This window comes from Falco rusticolus, chromosome 2, assembly GCF_015220075.1.
Source record: "Falco rusticolus isolate bFalRus1 chromosome 2, bFalRus1.pri, whole genome shotgun sequence".
Taxonomy (NCBI): Eukaryota; Metazoa; Chordata; class Aves; order Falconiformes; family Falconidae; genus Falco; species Falco rusticolus.
Window position 1 is genome coordinate 117,607,092 of NC_051188.1, and position 15,614 is coordinate 117,622,705.

The following is a 15,614-nucleotide window of genomic DNA, read 5'->3' on the forward strand; positions in this document are numbered from 1 at the left end:
ACTGAAAACAAATACTGAAAACAAACGTCTTACTTTTATCCTTCCCTCTGCCCCACGCCACCTGCTGCAGCCTCCCCAGGAGCAGGTGAACCCCCTGTTGCTGCTCAGCTTTCCAGCCAGTTGCTTTTACAGCTGCGTAATGCACGTCTTAAGGACCAGGCAGGGCAGACCCCGCTGGTTTCACAGCATTGTATTTGTGTTATACGTGACCTCAGATTCCGACCTGGGTCTGCTTCACAGGTTTCATCGTGCCGTGGATTTGTATTTAGCAGCGCAAACATTCAAAACTTTTTTAGATTTAAAAGCCGTTTCTATAACCATGCAGCAAGCTTTGAACACTTGTATAGAAAAGGTTTTATCTGACACTCCCGCAGCCATCTTCGAGCATCTCTAACGTGATTGAGGCTAAATTCTTCCAGGGTTGATGAACACAAGTCCAAGCTGATTGATTTAAGGCTATGTAACAGGGCAGCTGATAAAAAAAAATTAAAAAATGGTTTGAAAGGTTTGGTGGTGGGTTTGTTGGGGTTTTTTTTCCCCTCCTTAATTCAAGCAGGGGTCAGTTTTGACCCTAATGATAATTCTCGAGGCAGGCAAACAGCAATATAAACGCTCTGTTCAGCTGCAGGAACATGAAAAGACGGGGGCTGGCAGGCGGGGGGCTTCTCTCCCTCTTTCTCCCCCCAGCTCCCACGCTGCTGCCTGCCCCCTCCCGTCACTTCTCTGGAGGTCAGGTCTACCTCCCCCCCCCCCCCCCCCCGCCCCGTGCTGCCCCCGGCTGCGGTGCTGCGGCGCCATCTGCTGGGCAGTAACGGGAGCGCGCCCGCCGCGCCCGCCCGTGTTTCCCCAGCACGGGGAGGGGGGGGCTGGTCCAAGGAAGCCCCCGTCCCCATCCCTCGGGAAAGCCTGGCCGTGCTCCGCAGCCTCGCCCGGAGATGCTGCCGGTGGTGATGCAGATGTGTGGGGGCAGCAGCAGCCTGCCGGGGTGGCATCCTTAGCAGGGAGCGCTGCCGACCTGAGCGCTTCTCAGGGTACCCCGCAGAACCCCAGGGTCAGGGGGAACCTCCCTGACCCCAGGAACCGTGGGGATTAAAATATGATGCAATAACCCCTCTTCGATAGGTGTGCTACCGGGAGTCATCCTCATCTAACGACAGGGATGAAAGTCGTGGCTCTCCGCATCCCTTGGAATTTGGCTATCTGGATTTTTTCTCTGATTTCTTTAAGAACAAAAAGCTACCTTCTTTTGCAGTGACCGATAATATGACAAAAGTTAAACTACTTTGTTTCTAAAAACCCATACAGACAAGAAACAAATTAATATTGAGCCTTCCGTGCATACAAAGTCCATATAGTTCTGCAGGAAGGAAGGTGTTTTCTGTTCAGCACAGATACCCCCTTAGTGATGGATTTAGAACCGCTTGAGCTATAAGGTAAATAATACAACAAAATACTTTAAAAAGGTCTGTCAGATCATTCCTTCCTGTAATTCATTCATTCATCTAAATTCTCGGGAAATACAGTGCTTTGAACCCTGATACTCATCAACCGGTGTTTAGCAGTAAATAAAGCAAAACCCATCCCTAAATCAGAATACCAATTTTAAGCTTGATGTGATTGGATTTCCGTTGATTTGTATTAATTACAGAAATACCATTATGGTAACAATACATTTCCAAACAGACTTGGTGGGACAGCATCTTGGCCGGCTGAAGGCAATGTACGACCACCCTGCTGCCAAGGGCAGCATGCCCGCTGCTGCTGGTGTGCCTGGCATTAGGGATCGGGCAGCTGGGAACCCTGCGGCGGGCTGAGCCGATCCCACCCTCTGCACCCCCATTTAATCATTAGTGTCAGTGTAAGGACATACACAGCCCAGGCAGGGCTAGACCAACCCTTCCCCAGGCTTCAGCCACCTGGGAAGCTACCCCTGAGGTCTTGACAAATGTGGAGACAGCAAATGACAGAAGCCTGTTAAGACCAAAGGAGAATAAACTTATTATATTCCTTTCTTTCCTCACATGTACTGTAAACATTATTTCAAGCTCAAGAGAAGTTACTGTTTCAAAGGCACCACACTTCCAAAAGGACTGGCATTTTCCATTTTGTTTAGGGTCCTTGTTAACTTCAGTCCTTAACTCTCCAGCCCACGGGTGGCTTGTACCTGAGCCCAAAGGTGACATTTGAGGCCACCAACAGCAACCGATTCTTCTTCACGAATGCGTTCACCAGGGCTGTGCTGGCCCTTCCATCACACCAACCCCTCCCTGCGATCCTGTGCTGCAACCCCATGAGGAGGGATGCAGACTATTTTCTTTCCTTGTAAGGTGCTGATTTTTTTTTGGTTGGTTTCACCGTGATAGGATATTATATATTGGGCCACATTAGTCAATACTTGTATAGTAAAAATAATAATTGTGAGAATGGCTCACGTAGGTATCAAAAAGCTTGTGTTAAGCCAACGTTTCCCATGTAATTGTGATGTCCGTATGGCAGAGCTGTCATCTCTATACGCTCAGTAAAACAAAAAAGCTTCGACACTCTTCAGGCAGGCTGGCGAAGTGATGCATTAATCTGCTCCATTAACAAGACAGCAAATTCCCAGCTGATCACCCAATTCAAATTAAGCACGTGGAATCTCACGGTGACACTCAAACTGGTGTTAACGTAATGCATACATAGAGAGAGACAGGATGAAGTAAGTGTCCTCAGGAGTGCTCAGCTTCCAGCGTTAATGGCATTTAGGCGCTCTGAATTTTAATGTGGGTCATTAACACCAAACTCCTATAATGACTGCTTTAAAGACAGAGCCTTTTAACTGTGTCAGTCTTCTGCGCGCTGCACAAGGGGTGCAGGTGGTGTTAGAGGTTTTCCAGTTCGTGGCAGGATGGGGGAGTCCCGTCGGACTCCACCATGGAGGTGTATTTTATCGGAGGGGGTGGTGGCTTGAAAGATGGAGGTCTGCTCATACTGAAATAAAAGAGAAAAACCCATGCTCTCGTGTTACCAAAGCCGTGTAAAAGGCTGTTGGAGAACATTCACAGGAGGAGGCAGGTGGACACCCAGTCACAGTAAGAGCACCTGGTATTTCGCCCTTACGTACTGCGACTGCCCTGTTGCAGTTCTGCACCTCCTGGTATTCATTCCTTTGGCTTTCTCAGCTCCCACCTCACAGTTTTACTTTAGTCATGTTTTAAAATGTCCCGGTGACCTATTCAAAACCCTTGCAGAGAGCTTTTGCTCACACTGCTCTCTGAAGGTATATTTAAAGACTCATAACTTTTTGGGTTTTTTGCCAATTTATAGACCAAGATAAAGAAAGGTCCCATCCCAATTCAGTCAAAAAAAATCACGCCCATTTTTACCTTTGATATATAGGGTTCGCAGTCATGTTTCAAAAGGGTTTTCTAGAACTGCAAATGAGCCATTATCACTATGATTTTTCAAACATTTTAGTAACGTCAGTAAGACTAAAAATCATCGGCTTTCAGATGCTGCTTTCATCAGTAGATCTCCGAGTGTTTTAGTAGGGAATTAAACTTTGGTAATAATTACAAACTCGATGCTTCTTCGACTGGGATTAAGTTTCAGGTAGCCTACTTTCATATATGTTATTCACAACTCAAATAGAGTTGCCCTAGAAGTACAATTTCATTAAAACATGTCCTCAAGTAACCGTGCAAAATGAGAGAGTGAAAGCAGCTGGTAGGGAGACTAATAGAAGTGGGGGGCTCTGGGGAAAAAAATTGCCTTGTATTCTTCCCTCACACCCTGAAGCTGCACTGCAGCTCTTTTTTTTTTTTTTTTTTTAAAGTTTATTTTATAGACGGGCCACAGAACAGATGAAAGGGCTGAGAATGCTCCACATTTCATACTGCTGTATGGAAAAACCCAGCATTAGTGAGCCACGTAGTCAAAGGTCTCGGTCGCTACGGGCAGTCTCAAATGAGAACGTGTAAATCCAGACAGCTGGGGTAGAGTTTGTGCTGTGTTCTGGGCCACCCCCGCCGCCCCCACGGTTCCCCTCCCCAGTACTCACATCTCTTTCTGGTACTGACACCATTTCCTGACGCCTAAAGCTACCAGGATACTGCAGGAGAGGAGCAGGATGGCTACCAGGGTTGGCCAGGGGAAGTGGCTGGCTTTCGTGTTCCTCACGCTGCCTGGAAGGGACACAGGAGGGGTTGCTCAGCCGAGCATCCTCGGAGAGAGGAAGGAAAGCTGGGCTTGCTGCCCGCGGCTCGCTGCTCCCCACCGGGCACAGTACCGGCTACAAGGCAGCCCCAAATCCATGCCGGGCTGCCGGGTTCCCAGGCTGAGGATCCCAAACTCTGAGCGTTGCAGCTGGAATTTATGGATTTAACCCACTTTTGTTCTGATGAGGTTTGTGGGCTGATTTCAGCCACCCAGCAGTTCACATGATGCGATTACTCAGGCACAGCCCAGCAAGCGTTTCACCCAAACCCCATTGCTTTGTTTCTGTTCCCCCCTGAGTTTTTCTGAGAGACATGTCACCATCCAGCTGAGTACAGCCACCTCTCCCCCCGCCCCGTGATGCTGGGACTCCCCCACTGCCCCCCTGCTGCACAGCCACCCCTGGGGGTGCTGGTTGCTGAAAGAGGTGCCCTCAGGGTCCTGGGTGCAGGGAGGAAGGAGGAGCATGGTCCTCCTCCAGCCACCATGGTGGGTGCCACGGTGGGCTGGGTGTGGGGAGTCAGTGGGTGATCCCACCTCAGCATCACCTCCCGTTGTACTGGCACCGTGCCCCTTTGCAAGGCTGGTCATACTGGTGTGTCACCCAGCCTGGGTCTTTGCCACAGTGGCAGCGGCCAGGCACCCAGACCACCACGCTGCGTGAGCCGTGGGTGACCCCCTGGGGCACAGCAGTGTGACTGGCCACGTTTTGCTGCTGGAAGAAAACGTGCACCAGGGCATTGCTTGTGGATGCAGGGAGAACGCAGGAATGCCAACAGCCTGCGACAACCAGCGGTGTGGGGACACAGCGGCTGTGACTCCTTTTTTCATCTCTTTTCCCTTTTTTGGAGCCCCCTGGTCCAACACACGACGATGCTCCAGGTTTCGTGCTTCTCGGCTTTTCTCACTTACTGCAAGGGCACGCTGCAAAGAAGAGGGCTTGTGGGGTAGTGCCTCACCAGTACTATTGAGCAGGCTGCTGGTAGTAAAGAAAGCTTTCCCTCTGGTAACTGAAATTGTCTGCTCTGTGATGCTGAAGGACAGGTTACCTAAAAAGATACGGGCACAGAACATTTTTAGTAACTTGTTTGTGGGGTGTTTTTTTTCTAGATGCAGGTTGTGTTTTGAAGGCACCGTTATTCACCCTGCTGAAGACTGGGAATCAAAGTCCAGAAGCAGGGTGTCAAAATTCTCTTGGCAAGACGCCTACATTTTTGGCCTCCAACCTGGGGCTAGACAAAGAATGGGCTTTTCCCAAATTAAAGAATGTTAGAAAAAAGAAAGACTGTTAGAAAACACTTCTTAAGGTGTTCCAACAAGCCGGCGCTGAGCTGCACAGTGATCTGGGAGAATGATGAGCTTTTTACCTCTTTGATGGTAATGAAAAAGCTAAAGATATTAAGTGCCTTAGCAGCAACACAAAGGGTCTGCCTCTGCCATGAACGAGCAAAACCTCAGTCTCCTCTGTCAAGTATTACATCTGAACCACAAAAATCGTCTTTCATTTTTTTTTAGAGAGATATTTTGCCTTTCCTAATACAGCTAAGCTACCTGTGTTTAAGATTGGTGCTGCCTAAGGATACGTTCCTGTTTTTTTTCTAACCATCTCTGTGTTTGCCTCTTCTAAAATAACAGCTAAAATATGCGACTAGACAATGGCCCAGCGTTTCCAGAGCTGCCACAGCACTTACGATGCGCCAGGGTTGTATCCTCGGAGGAGTGTGTGGCATTCCTGAGGCTTTGCAGGGATTCGGTGGTGGAATAGTTGAAATCTGTACAAAAAGAAATAATATCCTTCAATTATCTTACAAGTCTGTACGTGACTGCTTCATCAGGCTCCATTGTGGCTATTTTATACCCTTTGTTTTTCTCTGATGCCAACAACAAATGAAATAAGAGAGATACCTGAAAGTCTCTAGTATAATCACTGATTTATAAATCCAAGGAAAAAAAAGTCACTGTTCAATGCTTTAAATGAGTAAGCAGACAGAGCCAGGCAAATCTCATCCTTATGAGTTGCTGGTTCTGACTGACACTGAGTATGTATGTATGTATGTTTGGATTAAAAAACCGACCAAAATCAGTCCCATTTTATGGTGCTCTAAAAGTTCACTTAGTTTTGGACATTAATTCAGTTCTTCTTTTCTCCTTGTTTATTGTGTGTTTAATTTTGGGTGGATAAATGTGGTAGATCTGGCATTTTACAAAGTCACATATATATGTATAAAAAAGAATATACACTCAGAGATCCCATAGCACTGTGCCTTATGTAGCAATGCATGGCACCTCCTGCAAATAGCAGTGCAATTCAGCATGTTTTTAGCAAGAATTGCAAACAGCCAGCTGTGCACGAGCAGGACGGTGAAGCATTAGAAGTTGTCACCAGATTTTGGTCTAAATGTGTGGGTGTGGGTTATGGGTGGGTAAATAAGCACCAGAGTGCTGCCAAAAATATATTCAGGAAATGGAAAGTGGCTGCTATGTTCGCACTTCAGCCAAAAGACGACGGCTTTACAAGTGCAGAAGCACATTGACAGGTCCTGCCTGTTCTGAAAGCACAAAGACAAAGCAAGACGTTAAAAAAAGAAAGTGACTTCTAGCTTTCTGCTGCTGAGCAGCGATTTTCTAAAGGGAAAAATCTGTGAAAAAACGTCCACTCCTAGGGTTTTTTTTTATTGATTTATTGATCTTTAATGAGGCCGCCTTTCAAAGTTCTATTAGCCAGCCATTATTGTCCCACATTATCTCATTATTTCATTGCTGCTCTGTGATTTTATTTAGCTTCTCCAGTAATTTATTTCATCTATAAACTACCCTCAGTACTCACTAAATTTGCCTAGCAACTCTTTCAATTTTAATATTATTGAATTAAATATGGCTAATAAAACCGGGATACTTGAATGTTTTTTTTGTTCCTCTTTTGCTGCTCCAGATCCTCGACGGCTTGAAAGACTCAAGCCTTTCTCTCCTAATTCAGTGCAACGCGACAGGGGAATTGCTTCTGTGAAGTTCTGAGAAACTGGTACGATTACACTGCCCGACTTTTGGCCTCTGCTTGGACACAACTTTTCCATGTTTAGTAATAAATTTTGCATGGCGATGCGATGGCTATCATCTATCAGGTGAAAATAACCACCGTGGAGCTCATGTTCTTGCCAAAGGCAACGCAAACCAAGAGCCATGTAGAGCCGAGTCCCTGCTGCTGTACTTTTTGCAAGGTACTCCGGACCACTGTGGATTTGCAACTCAACCCAGATCACTGTGGATTTGCAACTCAACATTCGCTAAGCCAGTGCCACGTTTGCACCTTGCAGCACCCACAACTGGCCTCATAGCTCCCCTGTTACAGCCCTGTGAAGCAAAGGAGATGCACCAGCTACTCACATGCTGCCGTCAGACGCTCGGTGGATGCTGTGGCACTGGTGTAGCTTTTTGCCTCTATGGTAGAAATCGGTGCTCCCACTGAAAAATACGCATGCTTGTAAAAATTGTTGTAGAGGACCACAACTCTTTTCATTTTCCCCTCTCTCTCTTCCCTGATTCCTGACTAATGAGGTCAAACAGTTGCTGCCCACTACTCCAGATGCCTGCTTCCCTCTGTGTCTGGTTTGAAAGTCTGTCACAAGCTAGAAACTCAAGTGGGGTTTGGTGAGATGGATGAATACACTTTAAGAAAACATGCGGGGCCTTTACGCATGCATTTTTGGATTTTGGCTGAGTTTCAGCTGAAACTCAGTGGTTCCAAGGGCACTGGCTTGTTTCGACCTGAAGCCAGTGGGGTGATGAACAAACATGCATAAATCAGAATTTTGACAGGGTTTCACCAGCTCTGGTGAGACAAAACTGTTTTCCCAACTAGCAAAGAGAAGCTTTGAAGAAGTTTGTGTGCAGGAGTCACACCTGCGATGCCTGGTGCCAAATGCCAACTTATTTAATGGTTGCCTTTAATAATTTTTTTTTTTTTGAAGTGTTAAGTATTCTAGAGCTCAATTCGCTATTTACCTGCTATTCAAACACAGACAGATGGTGGTTTAGCTAGCAGACCTCTGTTTTCCAAGAGGACCGTTTCACATTTACTAAAGAGAGTCCGTCTTTCCTAACACCTGTGTCATTTTGGAAAAGTATCATTAAGCCATCTGAACAAACCTGAGAAGGTGAAATGCAGCTGTAACCCAGCACTCAAAGCCTGAGCATCTCTGGGCTCAGAGATGGAGCTACCATGGAAGCCAAGCAGAGACCAGGCTGCAGCTTTAACAGCCTTGGCTTTGCCTCCCCTCCTCCTTCTCCTGCCTACACCTCTGCGCTCTCCCCTCCTACCAGTTCCCAGCTGTCTCTTGGATTTTCGTTAAAAACTTGCAAAATAACAGGAACCAAACCAACCTGCTTTTTAAAAGGGCAGACTTGGACTTGGCGTCCTGGTCGGCTGCAGCCCCCAGGCTGTGCTCAGGAAGCTGGTGGTGGCACCAGCCGGGGAACCAGCAGGTTCCAGAGAGGAGGAGCACTGCCCCAGGGCTGGCACAGCACGGCTGCCACGCGGCAGGCACCTGGGGTAACAGGCAGTGGATTCCTGGGCTAGTTACGGAAGAGAAATGGCTCAGCTCCGGCTTATGTTACATCTTTGACCTCACACCTCCTCAGCCGGTGGAGATGTATAATCCAGCGAGGAGAACTCTTCAGATCTTGTGTCTTGCGCCTCTCAAGACTGAAGGAACTCTTTCAGGAGAAGGAACTCTTCACCTTGTATGTTCATACCCTTTGTTGAGCAATTGTTGAACAGAAGGGCTGTCAGCGCACTCGGACAGGCGCTTTGCTGCCCTGCTCTCAGCCAGGCCGGCCTCTGCCTTGGGGACGGGAACGGCAGCAGGAGAAGCAGCAAACTTTAATTGTAGTGCTGCTGCAACCTGTGCTCCTGCCCTGGCATACCTCGCTCTAGCCTCTTCATGCCCCAGGACTTTGCACTGAGCGATCCAGCTCCCAAGCAGCACTCTGCTGGGGCAGGAGAAGCTTTGTGTTCAAGTGTATTTATTGTATTCAATTGTAAATATCAATCCAGTATTACCCTCCCCCCCCCCATGCCCATCACGTTACTCGCTCATCTATAGGTAAATGCTGTTGTAGCATAATGTAGGTTAAGCGAAGGTTGCAGGATTGCGTTACGCAGCTTAAGGAGGACATTCAGTGCCCCACAGGCTCATGAAAGTTAGTCTGTTGCAGTCAATTTTTTTTTCTTTGGGAGAACAAGGCTGCTGCAAGTACCAAGGGCCAAATCCACTCTTGCCAGCCGCTCAGCAGTGGGCCATGTCTGAGCCAGAGCTTTGGTGCTTGCTGTGGAGGGGAAGACGGCTGTTGACAACAACTTGCCGTGTTGCCTCTTCCCTGTGCTGCCGGCGCTGCCGTTTCACACCGTTCTGTCTCTGGAAGGAGAGTGTGTGCCATGCCTGCACCTTGCTGCCGGCGAGGGCAGCCCCAGCACCCTTCTGCCTGCTGCTTAAACCCAGCCAGCCCGCCAGGGACGGACAGCTGGGCTTCGAAATGGAAAGAGGCTCTAAAGGACAAAAGCGTTCACAGGCAGGCTGTGCCATGAGAAAATACCTCTGCTGGGACTGGCGGACATCAACCCTTTCCCTTGGGATCAGAAGGACTCACAGCCTTGCCTGCTCTCCATCCAGGCTGCTGCCGTGCCGAGTGCCTGCCCGCCGCTGGTGCCGCGCCTCTCCCCGGGGAAGCGAGGTTAAACCCCCCGAGTGGGTTTCCCTGCCCTCTGCTGGCCTCCAGCCCCGAGACGAAATCACGATCGGAGTCATCTGCTGTAAACATTTTGTTTATCGATGCTTTTCTGGTATTTGTAATCCTGTGCTCCAACGTTTGGGTTGCACTTTTTCCAACTCTAAGGTAATTCTAATTTTGTGTGATATTTAAATAAAGAGATACAAGGAATAGGTATTGTAAAAATATATCCTTGGTGTTTGTTCACTTACTGAAATTAATGCATATAAACTTAACTGAGCATTAAAAAAGATAAAATCAAGGCAGCATTTTCTCATACATTTAATTTTGACCTGTGGACTTCCTAGTGTGTAATGCACTAGGACAAGGGCTTCAGCGGACATTAAACTGCTACAGAAAATGCAAGGTGTTTATTGTGTTGATGTATCTTTCTCCTACGTTCCTGAAGCAATAGAGAAAACATTTTGGCTGCATTGATTACCTTGTGTCGTGGAAGCAGGAGCCAAGCTTGCCTGACTTGCGAAATCCAGAGAGGCCAAAGATGTCGACTGGTGCTCTACAGACAAACAGATTGCACGGTATCACCTTTACTCAATAGGGTCTTTTAAAACACTATTAATAAATCATAAAACAACCTGGATCAAAGAGCTTGCAGTAGCTGTGGGGTAAACACAGGCTCTGCAGCAGGAACCCTGCTGTTGGATTTAAGGTTAAACGCTCAAAATGCATCCCCACAAATTCATGGGGCACCAAAAGACAGCTGATGTTATTAATGCTGGCCCTTTCACGTGCGCTAGCTGCGTTATTTATTTATTTATGATTTCATACACAGGGTTCAGGTTTAACTGCTGTGAGGTGGATTCTGCACTTGACGGCGGTGCTCCCCCGCCTAGCCAGAGCCTGGCCAGAAATGGTCCTGAGCGCATGCAGCAGCCCGGGAGATCACCTGCGCTTACGGGTTTTCCTCTTAATTGCTGAAGATAATTTTATATAGTTATCCACATGCATGCTCTAGCAAAGCAGTGTTATTTGTCTTATAGCATTAACGAATGGGAACGATGCGCTCCTTTTGGGTCAAGGGGAAAAAAAGAAGAACAAACCAACACATCACACGCACCTCTCTGGCAGGATTTGTGTCAGATCTCTTCTTGGGTAACTTCCTAGCTCCCAAATTCCCGTCCAGCAGCACACAGGCACTGCCAGCACCAGGGCACGCCGACCTTTCCCTGCCTGCCCCTGGCTCTGCACGTGACATTGAAGCAAAGGTCGAGCAGCGACCCTACACCTATTAACTGAGTAATAAAGAAAGCTTCCCCCCCCTAAGGTAGTCATGACAGCTGATGGAAGTGCTGAATTTCCAAGGTCTATAACAAATCAAAGAAAACACTTTTACTCAGGGTGAGAAAGGTGTTTCTTCTGCTTTAGAAAAGCAGGTGATTCCGAGGTTCAAGAGTGAGAGAGTGCATCACCCAATTTCCAAATAATTTTTCAACGCACAACTCAGCCAAGTGGTCCAGGGAGAAAGACGAAGCGCCTGAAGCTGTGAAACCCTTAGGGAGACAGAGGTTTGGGGGATAAAGGCGTTTGGAGCCCCTGGCAGCTCAACTCAAAAAGCAGAAGTGAGCGACATGGTTTTATCCCATACAAACAGATGCACCTTAGCAACACGCATGTTGAAATAACATATATGACCAGGTGGTGGCACCTGCAGAGCTCTGTCCATGAGGCGCCTCAGAGACAACTCTGACAGGAATTTTCAGGGACACTTTGCACTGGGAAGTGCTCAGCCAGGTCCTCAAAGAAGGGGAGAAGGAGTTATTCCTTGTAATTAAAGGACCGTTAACCAGCCAGCCAAGCACAGCAGAGACACCATCCTGCCCAAGCAGTGTTTTCATCCTGAAAAGATGTGTCTTTATTTTTTTTATTTTTTTTTTTCCCCAGGAGGTGAGGCAAAGTGCCTGCTGACTAGCTAGGAGGAAGGACTACATCTCCCCAAAGGGCCCCAGGAAGGAGGTGAGTATGAAAGCTCACACACCTCATCAGGAAAACACACCTGGGAAGGCAGCCGCTGTCCGCCTGGGCACGTTGGGAGGGTGCTGGGCAGGGAGTGACCCCCTGCAGATAGGATCTTGGCTTGGGCAGGTAACCACTAACTCCCCAGCTGCTTTCCTTTGCCAGCGTTCATGCCTCCTTTGACTGTTTCTGGGTGCTGCTCTTCCATTTGCATTTCCCTGTGCCCCAGCTGCACTAACGGGGATCTCACAGGAGCTGGCTGACCCTCCCCAAAGATGCAGCAGGTCTCAAAAGCAGGGTGGCAGGACACCTCCGGGTGCCATGTGCTTCTGCAGCGTGCGGTGACCCGACCCGACGGGCTGCTTTGAGACGTCACCTTGCAGATGCCAGCAGGGGACAAAGCCTTTCTCAGATATCCCCAGTACCTGGGATGGCTTTCTGGTGCCCGGCGAGGTTTTGGCTGACCCTGCCACAGCCTGAGCTGGCAGAAGCAAGCTGACATGGCGACGCACACGTGTGCCTGTGCCGGTCGCCTGCAGCATTCCCTGCACCACGTCACCCACTGCTGAGGGGCAGGTGCCTCCTGTGCGGAGCAGAGCAAGTGCTCCCAGAGAAGCGTCTCCAAAGGGCTTCAGCTGAGGTGTGGAGGGAACGATGTGCCTGTCTGCTTTAAGGTGATAATAAGACAAACTTGCAGGGGCAGAGTGCGGATTTACCAAATTTATGCAAATTAAGAAACATCCCAGCAGCTCTTCAATTAGGCGAAAGCGTTGAGGATCTTGTGTGTACTTTAACAGAAGGTGGAACCATTAGTAGGGCTGTTATTTTTAATTATCGGTTCAGTGCTGAAAGAACTATATTCAAATGCCAGCTGAAGCATCAGAAATAACATTAAGTGCCCCTCAGGGCTGGGGTTTAATTATGCTTGGGCTTAATTATGATAGATTACACAACCAAAATACCTATTTATTGTATTTTCTCTGAAGTCATAGCTGCAGAAAGGGATACTTTGCTACCCATCCTGAAACAAGTTTGCAAAACCATTTTTCCAACAGCTTTAAGAATTTACAGACGCACCTTTAACATAACCCAAGATATTTTGTTCTCTGATTTATCCTACCTTCTGAAGTTATGGTGTTAAAAGCGTCAGATGTGGCTTCATTAGACTTATTGTCTGTGGAGGGGAAAAAAATAAAATAAAAAAAAAAGACGAAAGCAGTTCTTAAAAGTAGTTAGGCTTTTGTTATAAAGGCTGAAAAGTTAGTCTGGGGTTTGTCTCACACTGTGCATTGGTATGGCACCTTCACAGAACATAGCTGAGAATTAATTTAATACTTTCCTTTCTGTCACATCTAAATACATTAACATTTTTACACAGAGTGGATCTACCTAAGCCTTAGCATAGCCTGCAGGCAAGAATGTAGACTGCTTTAATTGACGGCTTTCCGACTCGAACGTATTTCTACAAAACTGCAAATTGGGTGAAATGAGTCATTTTGGAGAAAAACAATTGTTTCTTGCCCTTCCCTCCGATGCTACATTTCCAGAGGAGTAAGCTCTGGCTTTTGGTGCAGTCTGTGGAAAAAACATACCAATAAGTGTATCCACAGCCACAGGTGAGCACAGCTGAGCTACAAGTAGTCACCGTGGTGTGTGAGGTACCCATGGAGGCAGCCAAGGGGCCAGCAGTTCAGGTGCATTGTCTGTGCAGCAAGGAGCATACACAGTGGGGGGAATAGGAGGAGAAAAAAGAAAAAAACCCCAAACAACCAAAAAAGGTGTAAATATGCATTTGCACCTGAAGAGGAGGCATGCACGGAGAATGTGCTAAAGGAAACCTGTCTGCCCTTCTGGCAGCCACCCTGCATCCTCAGAAACGCCTTAAACCTCTGCAGTGCCGTGTCTCCTGCTCTCACCAGCTCCGTGAGAGAGTATTTCTCCACGCTTCCCTAATGCAGAGCTAATTCTTACCGTATAGGTTCTAGGGGAGCTTCTCCACCATCCAAAATAGTTCAGCTGCTCTTGGTTCAACCTTTTGCAGGTTTCTCTGAAGATATACAACAGCCCTGACCCTGGGGGTTGGTTTTCCAGAGAGCTGCAGTGCGCACAGACAGGCTTTCTGCCGGGAGTGCTCAGGGAGAAACACGTTTGTAACAGCTCATGGGTGCTGTGTGGATCAGCTAAGTGGGCGTTATTTTGGGGCGTGGGAAGTGCAGCGAGCTGCCGCCTAAACAAACAACAAGCCGCTTATGTTTGCGCAGGAGTTACTTAGCTTATTGAGAGACTTGAGCAAGACTCAAGCTAAAAAACCTGCCAGAAAGTTCAAGCTGTGTGATGAACTTTCTACAATGAGCTTTCTACAACAAAGCTTCCATACTCTTGGCATTTCTTCAGTATTTTAAATAGCAGAGAATACATGTGTTCGGTGTTGTTAACATTTTACCTTTCAGATGTGTCCTATTTATGAAAAACCTACCGAAGGAAATAGATATTTCTTCTGATGAGATAGTCCATGTTCCATTCCTGAGGGAGGAAAACAGGCATGCACACGAGAATGTCTTAGGTGTCTGGTGGGTCCCTTGCAAGAACAACGTTGATCTCAGCTGATAGAAACCTTCACTGTCTTGTGAGTCTTCTTGTTCAACAGAAATTTCTTGGAAAAAGAAGAAAAATGAAAGCTGCAAGACTCTCTCACTGCATTTGAAACTATAAATCAGAGCTGTGCAAAATATTGGTACTGAAAAGCAAGCTCATCTGGCTGCAGGTTTCTTGGCTGAGTCGCTATCAAAGATTTGGCAAGAACAGCGTGATCATGCCAAGCCATTGCTCCCACCACTAGCAATTGCAGGGGGCTCTGGGTCACAGCTGTTTGCCAGCTGGTCCCTTGGAGGAGGCCTGATGCTCTCCCCTTCACCCAGACGGACACCAGGCTCCCTGTGGCAGGAGCAGATGAGCAACAATCACTTTTCTTGGGGACCACTTCTAGAGCTGCGCTGTGGTCCTGCTGACAGGTTGCGTTACCTCCGGCCTGCTCCGCCAGGCTCGCTTTGTCCATGTACCACACAAGGCTTGGCTTGGGAAACGCCTTCCTCACGACGCAGCTCACGTTAGGCTGTGGGGCAGCAAAAACCATCCGTCACCCTCTGCTACATCCTTCCTGGCTGCCAAACCTCCTTACAGACACAGCTTCCTCACCCCCCATCCCGCTCAGGAAGGAAGCACTCACTCCCTCTTTATTGCGCTTCTCCCCCCCTGCGCCCCCAGTGTTCTGGTTGCTTGAAGAGTTGGATGAGATTTGCATTCTGTGGAATAAGAGCCCAGGGACACCCCAACCACCATGGGCCAGGTGGGGGGTGACGGGGCTCTAACACCCTCCAGTCCTGTGTGCTGTGGTTGGAGAGATGTAGGGTGACACCCCCAGCCCAGCGCATCAGTGGCAAACACCCCCATGGAAAACCACAGGAATCGGTACCCCACCGTGTGCGGGGAGAGCGAGATACCTCCCGACTGCCGTCTAAATCCTTCCTTCATTAGGCAGGTAAAGAGACAAATCCCATGAAAAAGACTGCCTGACACAGTGCTATGTTGAATGTACAAAATATATACTACAACTTTGCAGAGGGCATGATGTGTAAGAGGTTTCCAGAAGTCACAAGGAATTGTGTGCTGTACACGCAACA

General features: G+C 48.0%; 1 protein-coding gene across 1 annotated transcript in view; it reads right to left on the bottom strand.

Moving 5' to 3' along the window:
* Window positions 1–2,334: 2,334 nt before the first annotated feature.
* Window positions 2,335–15,614, bottom strand: part of CD96 (CD96 molecule) — a 28,127-nt gene continuing 14,847 nt past the window's right edge. The window contains exons 6-14 of the mRNA XM_037378567.1: window positions 14,956–15,046; window positions 14,411–14,587; window positions 13,055–13,108; window positions 10,403–10,477; window positions 7,579–7,656; window positions 5,886–5,966; window positions 5,154–5,243; window positions 4,040–4,163; window positions 2,335–2,970 (exon numbers count right to left, since the gene is read on the bottom strand). Coding sequence (XP_037234464.1) covers window positions 2,862–2,970; window positions 4,040–4,163; window positions 5,154–5,243; window positions 5,886–5,966; window positions 7,579–7,656; window positions 10,403–10,477; window positions 13,055–13,108; window positions 14,411–14,587; window positions 14,956–15,046 — 879 coding nt within the window. The 3' untranslated portion in view covers window positions 2,335–2,861. The remainder of the gene's footprint in view (window positions 2,971–4,039; window positions 4,164–5,153; window positions 5,244–5,885; window positions 5,967–7,578; window positions 7,657–10,402; window positions 10,478–13,054; window positions 13,109–14,410; window positions 14,588–14,955; window positions 15,047–15,614) is intronic.